This window comes from Mytilus galloprovincialis, chromosome 3 (assembly GCF_965363235.1).
Source record: "Mytilus galloprovincialis chromosome 3, xbMytGall1.hap1.1, whole genome shotgun sequence".
Lineage (NCBI taxonomy): Eukaryota > Metazoa > Mollusca > Bivalvia > Mytilida > Mytilidae > Mytilus > Mytilus galloprovincialis.
In genome coordinates this window covers 53,749,861-53,772,007 of record NC_134840.1, presented here as the reverse complement: position 1 = coordinate 53,772,007, position 22,147 = coordinate 53,749,861, and the positions used below count along the sequence as shown (strand labels likewise).

General features: G+C 31.1%; 1 protein-coding gene across 1 annotated transcript in view; it reads right to left on the bottom strand.

Moving 5' to 3' along the window:
• LOC143068314 (anaphase-promoting complex subunit 1-like) overlaps positions 1-22,147 on the bottom strand; it is an 82,435-nt gene that overhangs the window by 20,298 nt on the left and 39,990 nt on the right. Inside the window, exons 33-50 of the mRNA XM_076242257.1 lie at positions 21,692-21,876; positions 21,212-21,303; positions 20,578-20,664; positions 20,076-20,123; positions 19,475-19,557; positions 19,063-19,141; positions 17,200-17,274; positions 15,372-15,454; positions 15,054-15,144; positions 14,504-14,617; positions 13,736-13,884; positions 11,600-11,686; positions 11,190-11,307; positions 10,618-10,695; positions 7,673-7,740; positions 7,099-7,174; positions 6,585-6,647; positions 5,554-5,634 (exon numbers count right to left, since the gene is read on the bottom strand). Of these exons, the coding sequence (XP_076098372.1) occupies positions 5,554-5,634; positions 6,585-6,647; positions 7,099-7,174; positions 7,673-7,740; positions 10,618-10,695; positions 11,190-11,307; positions 11,600-11,686; positions 13,736-13,884; positions 14,504-14,617; positions 15,054-15,144; positions 15,372-15,454; positions 17,200-17,274; positions 19,063-19,141; positions 19,475-19,557; positions 20,076-20,123; positions 20,578-20,664; positions 21,212-21,303; positions 21,692-21,876 (1,657 nt within the window). The remainder of the gene's footprint in view (positions 1-5,553; positions 5,635-6,584; positions 6,648-7,098; positions 7,175-7,672; positions 7,741-10,617; positions 10,696-11,189; positions 11,308-11,599; positions 11,687-13,735; positions 13,885-14,503; positions 14,618-15,053; positions 15,145-15,371; positions 15,455-17,199; positions 17,275-19,062; positions 19,142-19,474; positions 19,558-20,075; positions 20,124-20,577; positions 20,665-21,211; positions 21,304-21,691; positions 21,877-22,147) is intronic.

The window sequence follows — 22,147 nt, the reverse complement described above, 5'->3', positions numbered from 1 at the left end:
CATACTTTAAATATCAATAATGTATAACTATAGTTTATGTACTCTAAGAGAACAATCAGCAATGTTTCCCATCCCATAAAATTTGCTGCAGGAAGAATGAACATTGGTTGAACATCTTGAAAGACAACTGAATAGTAGAAAACTTTATATTAACAATAATATTTTCTTCAAAGTCTAGGTCACTGTATGTCAGCTAGAACAAAACATTATTCTATTAGTTATTTATTCCTACATAACTATTAACCAAGGTCAGCTATACTGTATGGTTATATATAAATTTATCTTTATACCTAATACATAACAGATACAGGGCCTCTTAAACTCAGCCGAAGAAAAACATATAACATTAGTTTGAATTAGAACCCTTTAGGATTAAAAATCCATGTTCCACTAAAACTGATTTAAGATTTACATCACAAATCTTTTGAAAAAAATACAAATGGCAGAAGATAGGAGCTGACATTGACCCATTCTGACCAGGTGAGCTGAGGTTTGACAATGTGAGTTCTGGTCTGTAGCAGTTTTTAGACTTTCTATTCTACTCTGAGATGTATCTGCATATTCATTGTGCTTCTATTTACCTATACCAACCAACTCATTGATCCTTAATTTTCATATGAAGGCTTTGAGATGTGAGCAGAACTTATCAATGATATCGCAATGTCTGAAGAGAAGTTATCAGCGATGTCCTAATACATGAGGAGACATCATTATTCATACTTCTACAAGCTTAAAACGGTCTTATTGAGGGAAGAAAGGAGAGAAATAGTGTGTTAAACAAGTTAATTAATGGGTTTTCTGTGTATAGATGCCATCTTATTCTGTCTCAGAGTTTTACTGTTCCTCTGGTATCTTCCCCCCTCTGTTTAACACAACATTACTTTTTTTTGGCTCTTTTAGCAAAAAAATGTGCAGAAAACCTAATAATCTTTATATATCAAGCTACAAAGTCATTTATCTATTAGTAATGATATGTATGGCTCTTTTAGCAAAATAAATGTGCAGAAAACCTAATAAACTTTATATATCAAGCTACAAAGTCATTTATCTATTAGTAATGATATGTATGGCTCTTTTAGCAAAATAAATGTGCAGAAAACCTAATAAACTTTATATATCAAGCTACAAAGTCATTTATCTATTAATAATGATATGTAACATATAGAGATACACCTACACATGCATTAACATTACTTTAAGATGTGAGAAAAATTAGTATAAAGTTGCTTTAAACAATTAAAAAAAAACAATAAATATTAAGTACTGCTGTATTAAATACAATGGGTATATAGTGACTATATACATCAATTAAATTAGAAGAAAGTAACTTAGGTATCATTTTTAATGTAAAATGATTTTATTTGGTAAAAGTGAATTTACACCAATAAGATTAATTATACAAGATATCATATCTTGCACTAAAATATTGTAAAGTATGATGTACAATGTGGTAGATTATCTAAATAAAATGCAAGGATACTTCATTATTGATACTAATTTTCCATTAATTTCTTTTGTTCACACAATAACGTAACAGAATTTTAATAACAAACACATTAAACAGCCCTGCTATTAACACTGCAAGCATATAGATCACCAAGTGAAGGATTGTATTTGAAAATTCCAACAAACACAATGCAGCTGTCAAATTTCACGTCAAATAGAAAATTTGCTCTAAAACCAAATCAAAAATTTATTAAGCTGTTATTAGTTTTCTAATACATGTAATACTATATACCATTTTTTTATGAATTTATTAGAGCTCCAATGACTCATGTTGTAGTTGCACGACCATAACAGTAACTTTTTATTACAAGCCTGATTCCAATCCTGTTAGATCCTATCTTGCCTCCAAGGATTCATGTCAAAATACCACAATCTAATTTGTCATGCTATCAAATATTTAAAAGGCATTTGATGAGGTTTTTAAGGTGAAGATGCCTTTAATCTGACATTACTGTTTGGTTGAAGGGCAGATTTACTAGGTAATCTTTAAAGAAATGTTCCTTTAAAACATGAATAGTATCCTTTCATGTATTGATATTATCTGTAGTAACGCACGTACATGATATATATTGGATAATTTTTTATAGGTCCCCATCCCAAAAACATTGGTTATAATTATCTTACTGTTTTGATGGTTAGAACCCTCACACGAAGTGGAAAAAGATTTTAAAAAATGAAGACATTCTTCCAGCTACAACAATTTTTGTGCGATACTTTAAGGATGTTTGCTTGATATGTCTTGGAATTTTTGTCAGATTTTCGTAATCCTCTGGTTTTATCCATTTGAATGCCTTAACAATTTTTGCCCATTGACCCCCACTTTTCTGTTTATAAATCTTTTACTTGGATTATTATAAGCCATCTGTAAAAGTTTTATAAAATCTTTGTTATTTTTAATAGTTTTTGAGAACTTAAACTTGTCAATGATAAATCTATGAAAAATCAAGAGAGAACATTTTCCTGCCAAAATGTCAATGGCTAATATCTCGAAAACAAGCACATTGACCTATATATTTTTTTTGGCTTTATTGGTGATAGTGATGTGTTTGTACATCTTCCTTTACTGAACATTCTTGCTGCTTACAATTATCTCTATCTATAATGAACTTGGCCCAATAGTTTCAGTGGAAAATGTTTGTTAAAATTTACAAATTTTATGAAAATTGTTAAAAATTGACTACAAAGGATAATTACTCCTTTGGGGTCAATTGACCATTTCTGTCATGTTGACTTATTTGTAAATCTTACTTTGCTGAACATTATTGGTGTTTACAGTTTATCTCTATCTATAATAATATTGAAGATAATAACCAAAAACAGCAAAATTTCCTTAAAATTACCAATTCAGGGGCAGTAACCCAACAATAGGTTGTCTGATTCATCTGAAAAATTCAGGGCAGATAGATCTTGACCTGATAAACAATTTTACCCCCTGTCAGATTTGCTCTAAATGCTTTGGTTTTTGAGTTATGAGCTAAAAAAACTGCATTTTACCCCTATGTTCTATTTTTAGCAGTGGTGGCCATCTTGGTTCGATGGCCTGGTCACCGGACACTTTTTTTTAAACTAGATACCCCAAAGATGATTGTGGCCAAGTTTGGATTAATTTGGCCCAGTAGTTTCAGAGGAGAAGTTTTTTGTTAAAGTTAACGACGACGGACGCAAAGTGATAGGAAAAGCACACTTGGCCATTTGGGCCAGGTGTGCTAAAAAAAGGGGGGAGGGGTCTCAACCCAGAGTAAAGGGGGTGTGTGTCATTTGATCATTGTTTGATAGCTGTCCTATTGGGAATAATACCAGATCTTATTATTTCTATACAACCATATTATTTCTACTATGTTTAGTTGTAACTGATTCAAAATATTTTTTACAATTAATTTTTGCCAAATTTTCCAACTCAGACATCAACTCAGCCATCATAGGCAGGTCATAATTATAAAAGGGAATAACAAATATAAGGGTGTAGGATCTACATCAATGGAACATCAATAGGATATCAATAGAAAATGATAACTAAAGGTGACTATAGCAAATGATGGTACTAGAACTTACAGAGGTCAGACATATTGAGCCAATGTTGCTTAAACCAACAACAAAATATCCAATAAATCTCCATTACTGCTATATTGCAAAATAATATACTTAGCTGACAATTACATTATAATTTTAAATGAAATATAACATAAGGAAAATTTACTATTTGAGATAAATTTTCACTCCATTACTTTTTTTCACACTTGAAAGTAACAACACTTTTAAACATTGCAAACACGTCCAACTGTTTAAAACTTAATAATGCAAACACAAATTTCTAACAAACAGAAATTATGAAACTGCAAAATTCCATTCCATTAATAGTATATTTGTTCTAAAAATCTAATTATAAATTTTATCTGTAATGTTTGTCATAATACTATATAGCTTAGTTTCAAGTAATCTTATGTTTCATTGTTCCCAAAGCAGTCATATTTTCTGGATTTGTCCTTTTTATCAAACTCTTGATAGAAATTCTCTACAGCAACCAAAACAAAATATTTCTTATGATTCTGGAAAAAAAATACTGATTAAGACAATCTTTTGGAAAGACTATTTTCTCAAACACTGGCAAACTTTCTGGTCAAAACAGTGACATATATAGATGGTTCGACCCAATTGTTATTTTCAAGATAGCTTGTTTGCACCAAATTACCTTTATCATTTTATTTATGTTTACCAGACAGATACATCAATTATCAGCAAATTGTGATACCTTAAGTACAATACTTTATGAAATAAATGAGTCTACTGTTGCATACAGTAGAATGAAGATTTAGAAGGTTGTTTCGTACAACAAGAGATTATAATATACAGATGAGCAGTGCATTGCTGTTCTTATTGGATATCTGTCATGTTATGTAGACGAAACACACGTCTGGCGTACTAAATTATAATCCTGGTACCTTTGATAACTATATCTACATGAGATTTAGTCACAGAAGACAAATTATCAAAAACTTTTTATAAAGTATTTGCATCACTAGTTTATTTCTTTTTGTAATCAATGAAAGATTGTGATTTCCAGAAGAAATATATAGATTTCATTGACTGAACTCAACAAAGAACAATTGATATTGTTATAATTGAATGGGACAGTTCACTTTTGAAAAAATAATGGCCAGGTAAACATCTACTGATTCTGGCGTAAAGTTTAATTTCCTTTGCAATAAGATAATACTAACAAGAATGTGTCCATAGTACACAGATGCCCCAATCGCACTATCAGTTTCTATATTCAGTGGACCATGAAATTGGGGTCAAAACTCTAATAAGGCATTAAAATTAGAAAAAAATTAGAGGAACATGTGTACTAAGTTTCAAGTTGATAGAACTTCAACTTCATCAAAAACTACCTTGTCCAAAAACTTCAACCTAAAGCAGGACAGACGAACAAATGGAGGGACGGACTGACGAACGGACACATGGACCAGAAAACATTATGCCCATAAATGGAGCATAAAAACAACCAACATCAGGTTCCTGGCCTAGTGCAGAAACAGGAGGGGAGGTCAAACTAGTGTTTGATCACTGAAATCTGCCAATTTACAGTCTTGACTAGTGGAATTACAAACCTTCAGTGCAATAACAATCAGTTTAGAAAGATTCATTAAAACTTTTGAAAGACAACTAAAGCATAGGAAAAAGAAAAGCAGTACAACATAATACCATTTAAAAAAAGTACTGAACCTGATGAGAAATACCACACTACATTATAAATTTCTAATGGGTTTTGAGGTTGTAAACCATAGTTCTTATAAGATCATAAGTTTCCATTTACCAAAAGTTTGGCAGCAATCAGCATATTTTATTGTATTTTTATTCTTGTTCTTCTAATATCTATTTGTAATTCAACCAGTGAAAATGTTTGATAATGTTAACAGATTAATGGCTGATGCCAAGTGAAAGCAACAACTCATTATGTGCTTGAAGTTCCAGGAAGCTAAATGAATTAACAATCAATTAAATTTAACACATAATCAGGCCCTTATATGTGAAGACATAAAATACTACCTCCGTATACTTTGATCTTAGGAAGTATTCTGTCATGGCATGGATTCTTGTGTCACTAGTAAAGGCTTTTACAACATCTGGCTGTGAAAACAAAATGAAATTATTACATCTTTTTTATGGAATTTCATCAAGATTGTGTGAAACATTATATGTATTGTTAATTGACAAAGAAGTATGTTTATGAGCTTTTTAATATTTGATAGAACATACAAATTCATTCTCCCTGGATGCCAATCTATCTTGTACAGATAAAAATCAATCACCATTTATTACAAGATAAAAATCCTCATTAAAATGACAGAAATCAATAGTGATAACACTTATGTGTCATTTTTCTTTAAAGATTTTAGTGTATACCATGAAACAGTTCAATCAGGTTGAAACATGTGTATTCTTTAACACATTAAATTTTTTTATTATTTTTATTATCTTCATGGTAAAATACTATACTATTATACAATATATGCTAAACAAGAATGTGTCCATAGTACACGAATGCCCAACTCGCACTATCATTTTCTATGTTCAGTGGACCGTGAAATTGGGGTCAAAACTTTAATTTGGAATTAAAATTAGAAGGATCATATCATAGGGAACATGTGTACTAAGTTTCAAGTTGATGTAACTTTAACTTCATCAAAAACTACCTTGACCAAAAACTTTAACCTGAACTTCGCACTATCATTTTCTATGTTCAGTGGACCATGAAATTGGGGTCAAAACTATAATTTGGCATTAAAATTAAAAAGATCATATCATGGGAAACAAGTGTACTAAGTTTCAAGTTAATTGGACTTCAACTTCTCCAAAAACTACCTTGACCAAAAACTTTAACCTGAAGCGGACGGAAGAACGGAGGCACAGACGGACGGATGGACGAACGCAGGCACAGACCAGAAAACATAATGCCCCTCTACTATCGTAGGTGGGGCATAAAAAGATAATTTTTTTTATATAAATATCTATAATTACCTTGTAATACATTATAAGCTAAGAAAGATAACTTATTTTTTATAATTATCAATAATTACCTTAACTAAACAATGACTAGAATGATCACTGGTTAAGGACTTAGCCAACATACTTCTATATCCCTACAATAATAAGTTAAGATAAAGGAACTACTTAGTAGTCAAATTACTTAAAATAAAAAAAATTGCTATACATTTACTGTCAGAGTAACTCAGAAATAAACAAAATAACCATTTTGCCAATCTAAAATTTTCTACAAAAGGTTATAGCGGATGCATTTTTTTTATCATAGGGGTTGGTGGCAATCCTCAATAAGATTTTAATGTAACTTTGCTTATTATTTGCTCTTCATAGAAATTTCAGTTCCTTCCATCCATAATGTTTTTTTTTAATGTGACAGCAGTCATGTTGTAGGTTTGTCTGCAGATACACTGCATACAATTCATGTATTCACTTTCACGAGATAGGGCCACAGCTCATTCCACAAGATTCTGTCAAACGATATTCTGCTTATTATATTAATAAGTTAAAAAACAAAAACAAAGCAAAAAGATTATAAGGTAATTAAGGTACCTTAGGGTCTTCTACATAAGATAAATGACCTGCTCTTTGTTTGACATATAATGTTCCCTGCTTTGATAACAGTATTCTGTAAATAAAAGTCAGTTAATGTTTAAACAAATACACTATGCTTTGTCTGATATAAGCTAGATGAAACATAAAAAATAGATATAAACTGTAACATGTTTATATACACCTTATCGCTATTTGTCCGCCATTGCTGGATATCACACAGGTTCCCGTAAAATATTGACGTCATAAAACAAAATATCTGACGACATAATGGAAAAGTGATTGTTGTTGACGTCAAAAGTTCAAGCGGAAGGGTCAGCCGGGATTAGCGATAAGGTGTATTAGTAGAAACATAAGACTTTTCAATTATGATAATTTAGAGCTGTTTTTGAGTAGTCTTTCTTAATGTTTTTAAAATGATTTTTTTTTTTTAGAATTACCATTCTTTCAATGAAGTGTTACATATAAATTGACTTTTAAATTAAAAAGATAAAATAAAATGAAACATTTCAATCAAATGAACACTTTTCCACAGTCAGAATTTATGAATGGTTTACTCAAATTGAGTACTTACTCTAGTATACTCCAATTCTTATCTCTATGGAAGACAATTGGCCAGTACCTTGGTCCTAAAATATGTACCTAAAATAAAAGAGGAGCACATAATATTAACCAGTAAGATCATGAAGGGAAAATGTACACAAATTGCAGGTCAATGTTATACTTTGATGTCAAAACAGTTAAATTGTATGTGTAATACAATCAGTGGCAATTATGTTGTACCAGCTTCCATTATAATATCATTTCCACTGCTCACTCTATGGCATTACAATTCATGATTGGTTGGTGTTTAATGCCACTCTCAACACTATTGTCCTATTTTGTGGTGGTCAGTTTATAATTGGTGGAGGAAGCCTTAGTGCGTACAGAGAATCTCAATGACCTTTAGGTTTTGGAGCTGAGCGCACCATCATGTGTGTGAATTGAACTCACAAACTCAGTTTTTACAGGCTAATGAAACGGTAGTTCTATTAGTTAGACCAATTGGCCACCAAGGACCCATAGGCATTACAATTTAAAATAATGGCCAAACAAAGATACGAAAATAAAACCAGATGCTCCGCAGGGCGAAGCTTTATACGACCGCGAGGTTGAACCTTGAACAGTTGGGGCAAGTATGGACACAACATTTAAGCTTGATACAGCTCTGAATTTGGATTGATTAAATAGTTGACACAACATAGGTTTCTGACACAGAATGAATGTGGTCGAAGAACTTAAACTTAAAAACTTAAAATTTTTAAATTGGACATTTACCTATTATGGTCCAATATCCAAAATCTAAATACATGGTTAGATTCAGCATATCATAGAACCCCAAGAATTCAATTTTTGATGAAATCAAATAAAATGTTTAATTTTAGACCCTTTAGACCTCAATGTGGACCAATTTGATAACTGGGCCCAAATATTAAAACCTAAATACATGGTTAGATTCAGCATATTGAAGAACCCCATATATTCAATTTTTGTTGAAATCAAACAAAGTTTAATTTTGGACCCTGATTTGGACCAACTTGAAAACTGGGCCCATAATTAAAAATCTAAGTACATGTTAAGATTCAGCATATCAAAGAACCCCAAGAATTCAATTTTTGTTAAAATCAAACTAAGTTTAATTTTGGACCCTTTGGACCTTAATGTAGACCAATTTGAAAACAGGACCAAAAATGAAGAATCTAAATACACGGTTAGATTTGCCATATCAAAGAACCCCAATAATTCATTTTCTGATGAAATCAAACAAAGTTTAATTTTGGACCCTTTTGGCCCCTAATTCCTAAACTGTTGGGACCAAAACTCCCAAAATCAATCCAAACCTTCCTTTTAAGGTCATAAACCTTATGTTAAAATTTCATAGATTTTTGTTTACTTATACTAAAGTTATTGTGCGAAAAACCAAGAAAAATGCTTATTTGGGCCCTTTTTGGCCCCTAATTCCTAAACTTTAGGACCAAACCTCCCAATATCAATTCCAACCTTCCTTTTATGGTCATAAACCTTGTGTTTAAATTTCATACATTTCACGTCATACCAATATACGACCAAAAAATTTTCAATTTTTGCGGACGTATAAACTAGAGGCTCTAAAGAGCCTGTGTCGCTCACCTTGGTCTATGTGAATATCAAACAATAGACACAGATGGATTCATGACAATATTGTGTTTTGGTGATGGTGATGTGTGTGTAGATCTTACTTTACTAAACATTCTTGCTGCTTACAATTATCTCTATCTATAACAGTACTTTTTGTGGAAAATGTTATTGAAAATCTTCAAATTTTAAGAAAATTGTTAAAAAATTGACTATGAAGGGCAATAACTCCTTAGGGGGTCAATTGACTATTTTGGTCATACTGACTTATTTTTAGTTCTTACTTTGCTGTACATTATTGCTGTTTACAGTTTATCTCTATCTATAATAATATTCAAGATAACAACCAAAAACTGCAAAATTTCCTTAAAATTACCAATTCAGGGGCAGCAACCCCATAACGGGTGGTCCGATTCATCTGAAAATTTCAGGGCAGATAGATCTTGACCTAATAAACAATTTTACCACATGGCAGATTGCTCTAAATGCTTTGATTTTTGAGTTATAAGCCAAAAACTGCATTTTACCCCTATGTTCTATTTTTAGCTGTGGCGGCCATCTTGGTTCGTTGGCCGGGTCACCGGACACATTTTTTAAACTAGATACCCCAATGATGATTATGGCCAAGTTTGGTTAAATTTGGCCCAGTAGTTTCAGAGGAGAAGATTTTTCTAAAAGATTACTAAGATTTACGAAAAATGGTTAAAAATTGACTATAAAGGGCAATAACTCCTAAAGTGGTCATCTGACCATTTTGGTAATGTTGACTTATTTGTAGATCTTACTTTGCTGAACATTATTGCTGTTTACAGTTTATCTCTATCTATAATAATATTCAAGATAATAACCAAAAACAGCAAAATTTCCTTAAAATTACCATTTCAGGGGCAGCAACCCAACAACGAAATGTCCGATTCAACTGAAAATTTCAGGGCAGATAGATCTTGACCTGTTGAACAATATTACCCCATGTCAGATTTGCTCTAAATGCTTTGGTTTTTGAGTTATAAGCCAAAAACTGCATTTTACCCCTATGTTCTATTTTTAGCCATGGCGGCCATCTTGGTTGGTTGGCCGGGTCACCGGACACATTTTTTAAACTAGATACCCCAATGATGATTGTGGCCAAGTTTGGTTAAATTTGGCCCAGTAGTTTCAGAGGAGAAGATTTTTGTAAAAGTTAACGCAGGACGACGACGGACGACGACGACGACGACGACGGACGACGACGGACGCCGGACGCCAAGTGATGAGAAAAGCTCACTTGGCCCTTTGGGCCAGGTGAGCTAAAAACAGTTAAATTTTATTTTTATTGAATTGCATTCCAACTATGTTAGTTTATAAATGACAATATAATATTTGTACCTCTTGAATGAGATGTAACTCTGGTAAAAGACATGGAGCTGTAGTCGTGAATGAAACATTTTGGTAAGCTTCAGTATCCTGCAATGTATGGATAAAATTAATAACCATTATTTTCACTAACAGCAAAGTACTATTTTCAACAGCATGACAGCTTGTAATTCTTCTACTTTATCATCAACAACATATTCATGCATTTCTAGACAAAACAATGAAAATAAATCTTTTCTTATAAAATACCATATAATATTAATTGATTACTTGCACAGATAAAAAAAAAATAATTTAAGAACTGATTTGTTATCGATAGTTTATTCCAGTTATTCAAAAACATAAAAATAGGTACAAATATCTAGAAATAAACATTTGAACAATCCTGATTCTATCTTTTGTTAAAACACTGAGTATATAAATGGGTTATACCAAACTTTCAAGGCAGAAACACCAGAAAATCCCAATGCTTAACATAAAATAGATGCTGGCTAACAACAATTTCACTGAATTTACTGAAATCAAATAAGTTTACAAAAATAAACATGAAGTATAAATGTTTAATATACAATAACTGAACTAACCTTGAACTTGACCTCCATTGGTACATAGCATGGTTGTCCTGTGTCTACATCTCTAGGTAAAACTACTCTCATCTCAGTAGCAAGGACATATAAATGTCTGAATGCTTGTAAATGGTATCTGTAATAAAAAAAGGTCTCAATTCATTAGCTAGGGCAAACAAATTCACAAAGTTGTAAAGTCTACTCAAGCTTTGTTGAATAAAACAAGTTTCCTTTAATTTTTTTGATGTCCTTATAAAAATATTTGAACAAAATTGCACACTTTTTCATGTTAAACAAACCCCCACTATTTGATGTATCAGAAAACATGATATAGGTGTTAACCATATTTGATTCTTCATAAAGGGGGTCCAGGACCCTCTAAATCTTTCAAAATTATATTTCTTTATTCAAAACCTACAAATTCTCACCTGTTATCATTACTGTGTATAGGAAACTTGGGAAACATAGCACACAATAAAACTGCTATAGATTCTGGAGCAGTCTTTAATGAATATCTGTAATAAAAAGAAAAGTAACCTTTTTAAACTAACTAAATTAAATATCATCTACAGATATAAGCCTCATGATTCCATCGTGTTAAAAATAGAAATATTTAATGACTGCACTGCAGATCTGAAATATGGTAGTAAATTTGTAACTCCACTTTAGTAAGTCCCTATTTTTTTTTATCTGCAGTGAAATAGTTCACTGGTTTAAATGAACCTAATTCATATAGATTTTACACAATGACTTACCAATGAAATAAGATACAGGATTACAACAAAAATACACTTTTAGACACAGGTTGGGTATAGATAGGTCAGTCAAAAACTAGATGTGTCAAAACGACACGAGTGGTCAACGTCTCAAAAAGTTGAAAAATCTGTAATTTCAACAACACATGTGGATACACACATGATGTTAGTTTCACTTATCAAAAATCAGTCTGTATAACTGTGATTTTCAACAATTTTCAAATTCTTTAACCCTTAATTTCAGCAAAAAACATTGGAGCGGAACTAAACTTTTAACTGACACATTAAAAATCAGTCCAATATCTAAAGGCGTTGAGAAAAAAAGTCCCTTTAACTGTAGTTTTCAACAATTTATCAAAGTTCAAAGCCTGTAATTTTGGCAAAAATTAGGGCAGCGGAATGAACTTAAACTTGATCTGTAACTCAGCATGGTTAACTGAGACATCAAAAATCATTCCAATATCTAAAGGCTTTGAGAGAAAGGCCTTTTAACTGTGGTTTTCAACAATTTATCAAAGTTCAAAGCATTTAATTTCGGCAAAAATTAGCGCAGCGGAATGATCTTAAACTTGATCTGTAACTTATTATGGTTAACTCACATACCAAAAATCAACCCATTATCTGAAGGTGTTTAGAAAAAAGTTCATATAATGGTTTGTTGTGGAATGACGGAATGACAGAATGATGGACAAGGGTAAAACTATATGGTACTGACAACATAGAAACAATTAAAGGCATAAGGTCTTCAATAATACTTTAATAGCTGTATAATGTCTACATTAAATCAAAATAGCCACAAAGTCTACTTACAGTCGAACCTCGTTGTGTCGAACCTCGTTGTGTCGAACTCGGTTGTGTCGAAAACTCGGATGAGTCGAAGTAATTTCTCAGTCCCGGTAAAGTTCCCGTTTGTTAAATACATAATTACCTCTGATGAGTTGAACTCGGTTGATTCGAATACTCGGTTAAGTCGAGTAAATTTTATAGTCCCGTTGAAATAAAATTAATGTAAATTGACCCAGTGTCTCGAACTTAGAAAGTAAAAATTTTTGAAAGAAGCAGACCTAATGATAAAAATTTAAGTCGGATATATTTCTTGTGTCAACCAATCATTTTCAAAAGAGATTAAAGCTGAGTAAACATACTTGTTTGTATAACAGTTAAAATGACATGTTTATGGTGACTGCTAATTAACACCTTTGTTGACAGTTCAAGCGGAATGTTAGTGTGTTGAACATTTTGCACCTGAGATAAAAACGAAACGAATTTAAATGACAGAAGCCAAGATTAAATGAATGGTGAGATTTAAAACTCATTAATTACTATAGATAAAAGGATTAGGACAATTATAATAAATTCATGATAATTTAATGTAAAGCAGACGACCTCATCAGAGACAGTTCAGAACTTGTTTTGTGCCGCGAGTGATTTCATAATTTATATGACCTTTGTAAATATTTGTGTAGACTATTGATTTTATGTGTGCATGATTTGTATCTGTACTTGTGTTTTTAATTATTACGAAGGACCAAAAATGGAGATTGAATACACAATTATAAAGTGTCATATAGGAAAAAGACACAGTACTGTTCTTTGTATCTAGTTTACACAAACCTCATACTGTATTTCATTCATTCAAAATTTATGACACACTCGACCTTGGATGAGTCGAACCTCGGATGAGTCGAATACTTTGGTCTGGTCCCTTCTACTTCTACACAACAAGGTTCGACTGTATTTCATGCCATATGATAGCTCTTTCTCTGTTACTGGCATTTATTACAATTATATTAAATACATGTTACATACCTACAACCTCCCAGGAATAGAAGTCCAATAGACATACTGATGGCCATGTGAGATCCATACATTACATACAAGTTATATGGAGGTCCCACTCTAGATCTAAGGTATCTACAGATCCTCAAAACTTCTAAATTACCAGTACCAGCCATTACCTGAAAACAAAGTATTATGGCTGTATAGCTTTTGCAAACTTCTTTCATATCTGTTCACTAAAAAAACAGGGATTGTTTCTTTTTGTCATCATATGTACAAGGTTTTATATAAACAAACATACTATAAAACTACTATCACATTTCACAGGATTTCCAATGGATATTAATTATAATAAGGAAATAAAACAGTTGCAGATGCTTATTTTTGTGAAAAATTCTAAATATTTTGATAATAAATAACCAAACATATTTTACATTAGACATGTTCTATAATTTAAAGGTGGGAGAGGAAATAAGTGTTCAAAGCACTTTTTGAAAACTTGACCACACAACTACAAAAGTTTAAGTTCTACCTATTTTGTTACAATATTATTCAGGAAGTATGATCATTATTTATTTTCAGAGCTTCACCAATCCCTCATACTTACTTACTGAAACCAAGATCACTTGAAATTTAATTATAAAACAATTATTTTTTACCTTCCCTGATTTTGATATTTCGATCACATAGTAAATCCAAACAAGTGCATAATTTATGATTTAAAAAATAAAGCACTCTAGGTGTTAAACCTTTGTGATGTAATGATAATGAATAGAAGAATCTCAATAAAAAACTTACAAGTGCTATTGATACTAATACTGTCATCAAGCAACTCTCTACTGTACTTTTACCTGCTTGTTCAACCAGTCTGGGATTTGTTTGGAATGTCAAGAATAATTTGATGCTTCTCATCTGAAAAGAAAACCATATGATATGACTGCATAAAATAAAAAAAATATTCAATTAAAATGCTTTTGAAACTTGATTTTATGATATTTCTTCTTCATTTTTGTACTATCCTTTTTGCAAAGTTTATAACAAGACAGTTTATTTGAGAGTTTTAGGAAGTTTAAAAAAACCTCATACAAGTTTATTTTTTACAAATAATTTGAATTACTATCTATATAATAAGGCATAAAATATTGATTGCATATTGAAATCTGTGGAATGCCAACAGGCTGCAAAGTATAGAAACTAACAATGCAATCTGATAAACATGAAACTGACATTTTTAGAATCTCCTTTGTTTAGATAAATTGCATCAAATAATGCATTTAAGATATCATACATATTTACAAACTGAAAATTGTGTTCCATTGTATTTGATAAAAATTTGTAATATACTCACCAATGTTTCAAATGCAGACTGATTAGCTGTACCTGCAAACTTGAGACCTATCACCATACTAGCTCCAGCTAGAATATTACAGTAAGCTTGACTGAAATGTAAAAGGCAGCTTTAGTACTTCAAAACACATCCTAATAATGGACAAAAAAAAATGATATCACACAAAAGAACACTTATATCATACTCTTTAAAAAACTGTTTTTGTAGTGACTTATACTAATATTAAGGTAACTTTTATTATTTTTAAGCAATATATATACTGCAAATTCAGAAATTATTGAGTGCTTTTATTATCATGTCACTTGTTTTATATCTAACCTCTGTGTTTCAAAATCAGTCATATTATCATCCTCAGCTGATTCCTCAACATGACCTCTGTTAAAGGCATTCCTCTGTAAAATCTACAAGTAATTTTAGAAATAGCAAAAATAATGGACTTTGACCTTTAGAAAGGACAGAAATAATTAATAATTACAGTGACCTGACTGTAAGTGTTGCTATCCACCAATTGCAATTCATTCAAAATTTTGACCAAATTGCAATTTGTTTTATTAAACCAAATTGTTCAACTGGTCAGAAATTTGAACCAACTGCTGTAGAAAACCACAGTCAAGACTGAAAGTGCGATAAAATAAAACATACTTACAATCCTATAAGACTTTAACTCCACTTTATTGATGGTATTTTTAAATCAGTCTATCAATCTGTATAGTTATATTATAGCCATTACCATACTAAAGGTGAACTGTTTTATTTTTAATTGCTATAAAAATGTCCAAACTAAGCTTTTATATAGTTTTTCTTTCGAAAAGTATTCTATATTCATAAGAATCACACATTATGTGAATAAAAACATTTCATATTCAGTAAAATATTTGTGAAATTGCAATATGTTTGTAGGAAGGGGAGATAATCTTTTTTGGTTTCAAAAAATCTTTATTCAAAAGAATAGTATTTTAGGTTATCTCCACAAGGAAACTTATCAATAGCATATTGTTATTTCACACATATTTTACTGAATATATGATGTATTATTTTAAATGATATATGATTCTTATAAATATAAAATCCTTTTCAAAAGAAAAACTATATAAAAGCTTAGTTTGGACAATTTTATAGCAATTAAAAATAAAAAGGATTTATATTTATAAGAATCATATATCATTTAAAATAATACATCATATATTCAGTAAAATATGTGTGAAATAACAATATGCTATTGATAAGTTTCCTTGTGGAGATAACCTAAAATACTATTCTTTTGAATAAAGATTTTTTGAAACCAAAAAAGATTATCTCCCCTTCCTACAAACATATTGCAATTTCACAAATATTTTACTGAATATGAAATGTTTTTATTCACATAATGTGTGATTCTTATGAATATAGAATACTTTTCGAAAGAAAAACTATATAAAAGCTTAGTTTGGACATTTTTATAGCAATTAAAAATAAAACAGTTCACCTTTAGTATGGTAATGGCTATAATATAACTATACAGATTGATAGACTGATTTAGTAATACCATCAATAAAGTGGAGTTAAAGTCTTATAGGATTGTAAGTATATTTTATTTTATCACCTTGCACTTTCACATTTTGACTGAACAATTTGTTCAATATTCTGACCAGTTGAACAATTTGATTTTATAAAACAAATTGCAATTTGGTCAAAATTTTGAATGAGTTGCAATTGGTGGATAGCAACACTAACAGTCAAGTCACTGTAATAAACAATAAGTTTCTATTCACTCTTTCATAAAAATGTTCCAGTTAAATTGAGAATGGGTCTTCAATGTAGCTAGAAACTCATGCACCCAGAGGCGTCCTTCAGCTGGCCCCATAATGTACCTGTAACCATGAGAATACTATTGATAAAATATGAAAATAAAAATTTAACAAAAAATGCATTGAGAGGTGTAAGAACAGTGTTTTTTTTCTACAATATGAATATAAAAATGATGAATAAAACAACTTTTATTTTCATACATGTAGTAAAGATGGAAATAACACGAGCTGCTTTAATTGGATAAAATAAGTTTAAAAATTCTTTAATGGCTCTTGCAGCAATTGTCAAACATCTTATTCTAGAGGGATTTGGAAATGAAATCATATATAAAATCTAACAAATATGTAAAAATCAATACCTCAGGAACATTATTCTTCAGCCATTCAAATGTAGGTAGTACTGTATCCCACATCACTAATCCTTTACTTAATGTCTGAAATCAAAGTCAAACAGGATTAAAATCCAAATATAAGTTTATAGTTATACCTTTAATAATAAAAGCATTTTCTAAATACATTAAACAACAGAAATCTAGTTTCAATATGAACTTCTGTAAGCCTACCATCAATTTAAGAAATTTGGTCTCGTGTTCTAGGATAATTTGTATGTATTTATACATATCTTTTAATTTGCCTTGCTTCAACAATAAGAAGCCAGGCATTGTATAATTGTCTTAAAGCTTGTGTTTGTAAAAAAATAATATTTGTTTTGTGGGGTAACTGATGAGAATTAATGTACAAAGCTATATTAACAACTCCAACATATGAACCCACAAAATAAACTGTGTATTTACTTTACTCTACTTGTGGTGTATACCTACACTCAACATTAAAAAGTCTGGTCTCATATTACTTAACATTAATCTGTGGCACATTAATGATGGTGTATGCCTACACTAATTTTAAAGAAATCTATTATCACCTGTTATAACACAATAATACCTACCCTCAACATTAAGAAGTCTAGTCTGACAAGGTCCAACATAAATTGTGTATCTGTTAATACCTACCCTCAACATTAAGAAGTCTGGTCTGACATGGTCTAACATAAATTGTGTATCTGTTAATACCTACCCTCAACATTAAGTCTGGTCTGACATGGTCTCACATAAATTGTGTATCTGTTAATACCTACCTTCAATATTAAGAAGTCTGGTCTGACATGGTCTAACATAAATTGTGTATCTGTTAATACCTACCCTCAACATTAAGAAGTCTGGTCTGACATGGTCTAACATAAATTGTGTATCTGTTAATACCTACCCTCAGCATTAAGAATTCTGGTCTGACATGGTCTAACATAAATTGTGTAGCTGTTAATACCTACCCTCAACATTAAGAATTCTGGTCTGACATGGTCTAACATAAATTGTGTAGCTGTTAATACCTACCCTCAACATTAAGAATTCTGGTCTGACATGGTCCAACATAAATTGTGTATCTGTTAATACCTACCCTCAACATCAAGAAGTCTGGTCTGACATGGTCTAACATAAATTGTGTATCTGTTAATACCTACCCTCAACATTAAGTCTGGTCTGACATGGTCTCACATAAATTGTGTATCTGTTAATACCTACCTTCAATATTAAGAAGTCTGGTCTGACATGGTCTAACATAAATTGTGTATCTGTTAATACCTACCCTCAACATTAAGAAGTCTGGTCTGACATGGTATAACATAAATTGTGTAGCTGTTAATACCTACCCTCAGCATTAAGAATTCTGGTCTGACATGGTCTAACATAAATTGTGTAGCTGTTAATACCTACCCTCAACATTAAGAATTCTGGTCTGACATGGTCTAACATAAATTGTGTATCTGTTAATACCTACCCTCAACATTAAGAAGTCTGGTCTGACATGGTCTAACATAAATTGTGTATCTGTTAATACCTACCCTCAACATTAAGAATTCTGGTCTTACATGGTCTAACATAAATTGTGTATCTGTTAATATACCTACCCTCAACATTAAGAAGTCTGGTCTGACATGGTCTAACATAAATTGTGTATCTGTTAATACCTACCCTCAACATTAAGAAGTCTGGTCTGACATGGTCTAACATAAATTGTGTATCTGTTAATACCTACCCTCAACATTAAGAAGTCTGGTCTGACATGGTCTAACATAAATTGTGTATCTGTTAATACCTACCCTCAACATTAAGAAGTCTGGTCTGACATGGTCTAACATAAATTGTGTATCTGTTAATACCTACCCTCAACATTAAGAAGTCTGGTCTGACATGGTCTAACATAAATTGTGTATCTGCTACACTTAACCATTCTGCTACAGCACTGAAATAAATATTTTTATACCTTTTAAAATTGAAAGTTTTATAAAATTATAAAACAGTAAATTTGAGAGAGGTTTTGGGTTAAAGCAGTTCATCAGATTGACTTTCTTTCTTAGTATTGAAATGAAATATTAACTTTTACCCTAATTGTTTTCAAATAAAATAAAACTAAGTTAAAAGGGGGTAAAATAAGATATCAGAGGACAAATATTATATTCAACATCATAGCAGAAAAACACAGACGACTGATGTAGATTACAAATGTAGATGTGCTACATATCTGTATCTCAGTAAACAATAGCTCACTGAATACAACACATTAGTAAAACCTTACCTGTTATTAGATTTGAAGTAGAGCATGCCCAAAGCCAAAGTAGCTCCAGGTGAAGTTACATCAACATTTACTGCATCTCCTTCCTGGGTAAAGATACATGATAAAATTTACATAAGATTGTATGTTATTTTCAAACCAAACTTATCTAATCAAGCTACTAGACTAATAAATAAAGTGATATTATGAAATATCAGTCCTTAATTTTCCAAATGTAATGTTAAAATTTCCTGGAATGTATGTCTATTAGACAGAAATCTACACCCAATTATGTTTTTTTTTAAGGAAGGTTAGGAATAAATGTGAATATACAAAATCTCCCATAATTCACTTAAGAGGTTATGTGCAATCATCAGTTACATAATTAAAATTACTTGCCAAACAAACTTTTCTAGATGAAGTAAAATCATGCATTCAACTATTCTAAAATACCAAAAGAACCAAAACTATCGTAATCTAAACTATATTTACTTGTAAGTAAATGAAACGTCTTATAACTATACATAACTCTATGACAAATAAAGCTATCAACGTCAACACACTAGAGTCTAACGAAAGAAATAACACAACTCTAAACCAACATGATCATACAATATGACCATACCTTGATATGGTAGCTTGGTGATTTGTATCTCTCTTTGTAAGGTCCAATCTGAAACAAAACCATAGGAACCCCTTCAATTCTTTTACTATCTAAAAAAAAGTCTTCAACAAATTTTAAAGTAAGAAAACATTAGATATACAAATATCCATAGTATATTTATGGCCATTTTAAAGTTTAGTACATGGCATCTAGCATGCAGGCATCTGCCATTATTATCTATTTATTGAAGCCTTTTTTCTCTTCAATAAAAAAATTATTGCATACAGATATTGACAATGATAATACAAAAGTATTCAAAAAATATTCTGTCTAGAATATACTAATAATAAAAAGTCATGAATTCTGAAATAATAATTGACTACAGTTACTTTTATAACACTTAAAAATCACATTGATATCTTTAATTGTTTTTATTTTACTATCAAATAGTTTATGACTTACTGTTTATATAGAAATGACATGATACACATCATCAGTCAACACAGTATAAAACAAAGCTTACCAATGGTCTCTTGTGTCCACCAATCATAAAATGACAGAGTGTGTCAGCCATGTTTAAATCCGACTTCACCACTTGTTCTCCACCCTTCTACAAAATAAATAATAAAATCCCCATTTCTTATCAAATACTGAGTTCTTTCAATGCTAATGCATATTTCAACATTAACCTACATTACTTTAACATTAATTTGGTTTTTTTTAACATTTAATTTGTTAATTGTGTGCGATAGAAAGATTTATTATGACAAAGAAAACAAGAATGTCTCCAAAGGACACGGATGCCACACTCACACTATCATTTTCTATATTCATTGGATTGTGGAAATGAAGTCAAAACTCTAAATGGTTTTAAAATTAGAAAGATTAAATCATATGTACTAAGTTTCAAGTTGATTGGACTTCAACTTCATCAAAAACTACATTGACCAAAAAACTTTAACCTGAAGCAGGACAGATGGAAAATCGGACAGATGACTAAATGGAAGGAAGAACAAATGAAGGAGCAAAAAGGTGCACAGACCAAAAATATAATGCCCCATGGATAAGCATAAAAACAACCCTTTTAAGTTAATCATCTAGACAATTGAGCTATGAAAGCTGTTACATTTTTGGTGAGTAAGAACTAGTTTACTAACCCCAAACATAACCAGTCCTAAAGCCAATCCAGCAGCTAAAGAATAGGATTCTCTGTCATTACAATTCTCCATCTCTGGTCCTGGTGGTCGACCTAAATAAATCAAATCAATGCTACATATAAACACAAGTCCCTTTCTTTTCTCTCTTTTTTATTAGAAGATTAAAAATATTTAATTTGATTAATTTTCTATAAGACTGTAAGTGGCTATCAGAATATGAAACCTTTAAAAAAAAAATGTGTAATAAAATGCTTATTTTTCTAATTTCACAAGAAAAATTGGTGAACACATCTATGGTTTGGATTGTTATAAAATGTCTTTATAAAATAGAGTGATATGGCATGTTAGCAAATAAGACAACTATCCATTTAAGACCAAAAGACAGACAAAGCTTGGGTTTAAGGAAATGTTCATATAAATCATAAAACTTCCAAGGCACAATGACTATCAAAGAAAAGAAAAGTAAAGTACTAAACTCACCTATTTCAGCTAATAATACTTCGGCTGTATGTCTGTGGGCTGTCCCTTGGAATACTAGCCCCACCCCTAGTATAGCAGCAACCTGAACATTATGTGGCACATTAAGTTCTGTAGATGTAGGGGGCAGTAAAGCTGGTACATGTATACTTAATACTTTAGTGGTTGATATATCCATTGTCCCTCTCCTGTAAATCAGTATTAAACATGTGTAATTGTGAATAAATATATATCCTAAATTATTAAACTTGTCATGAGCATTTACATCGTATCCTGTAGAAAATCTGTATGTCTGATTGAATTCTGTCAATCTGTTCACAAAAAGTAAGAGATTAACAAGAAGTTTGATGTTGCAAGACAATACAAATGATCCCCAATCTGTTGCCACTTTAAAGTCAGTGCCAGACAGGCCTCACAATTATGATATGTATATGTTCCAGACCATATGAGTATTTGGAC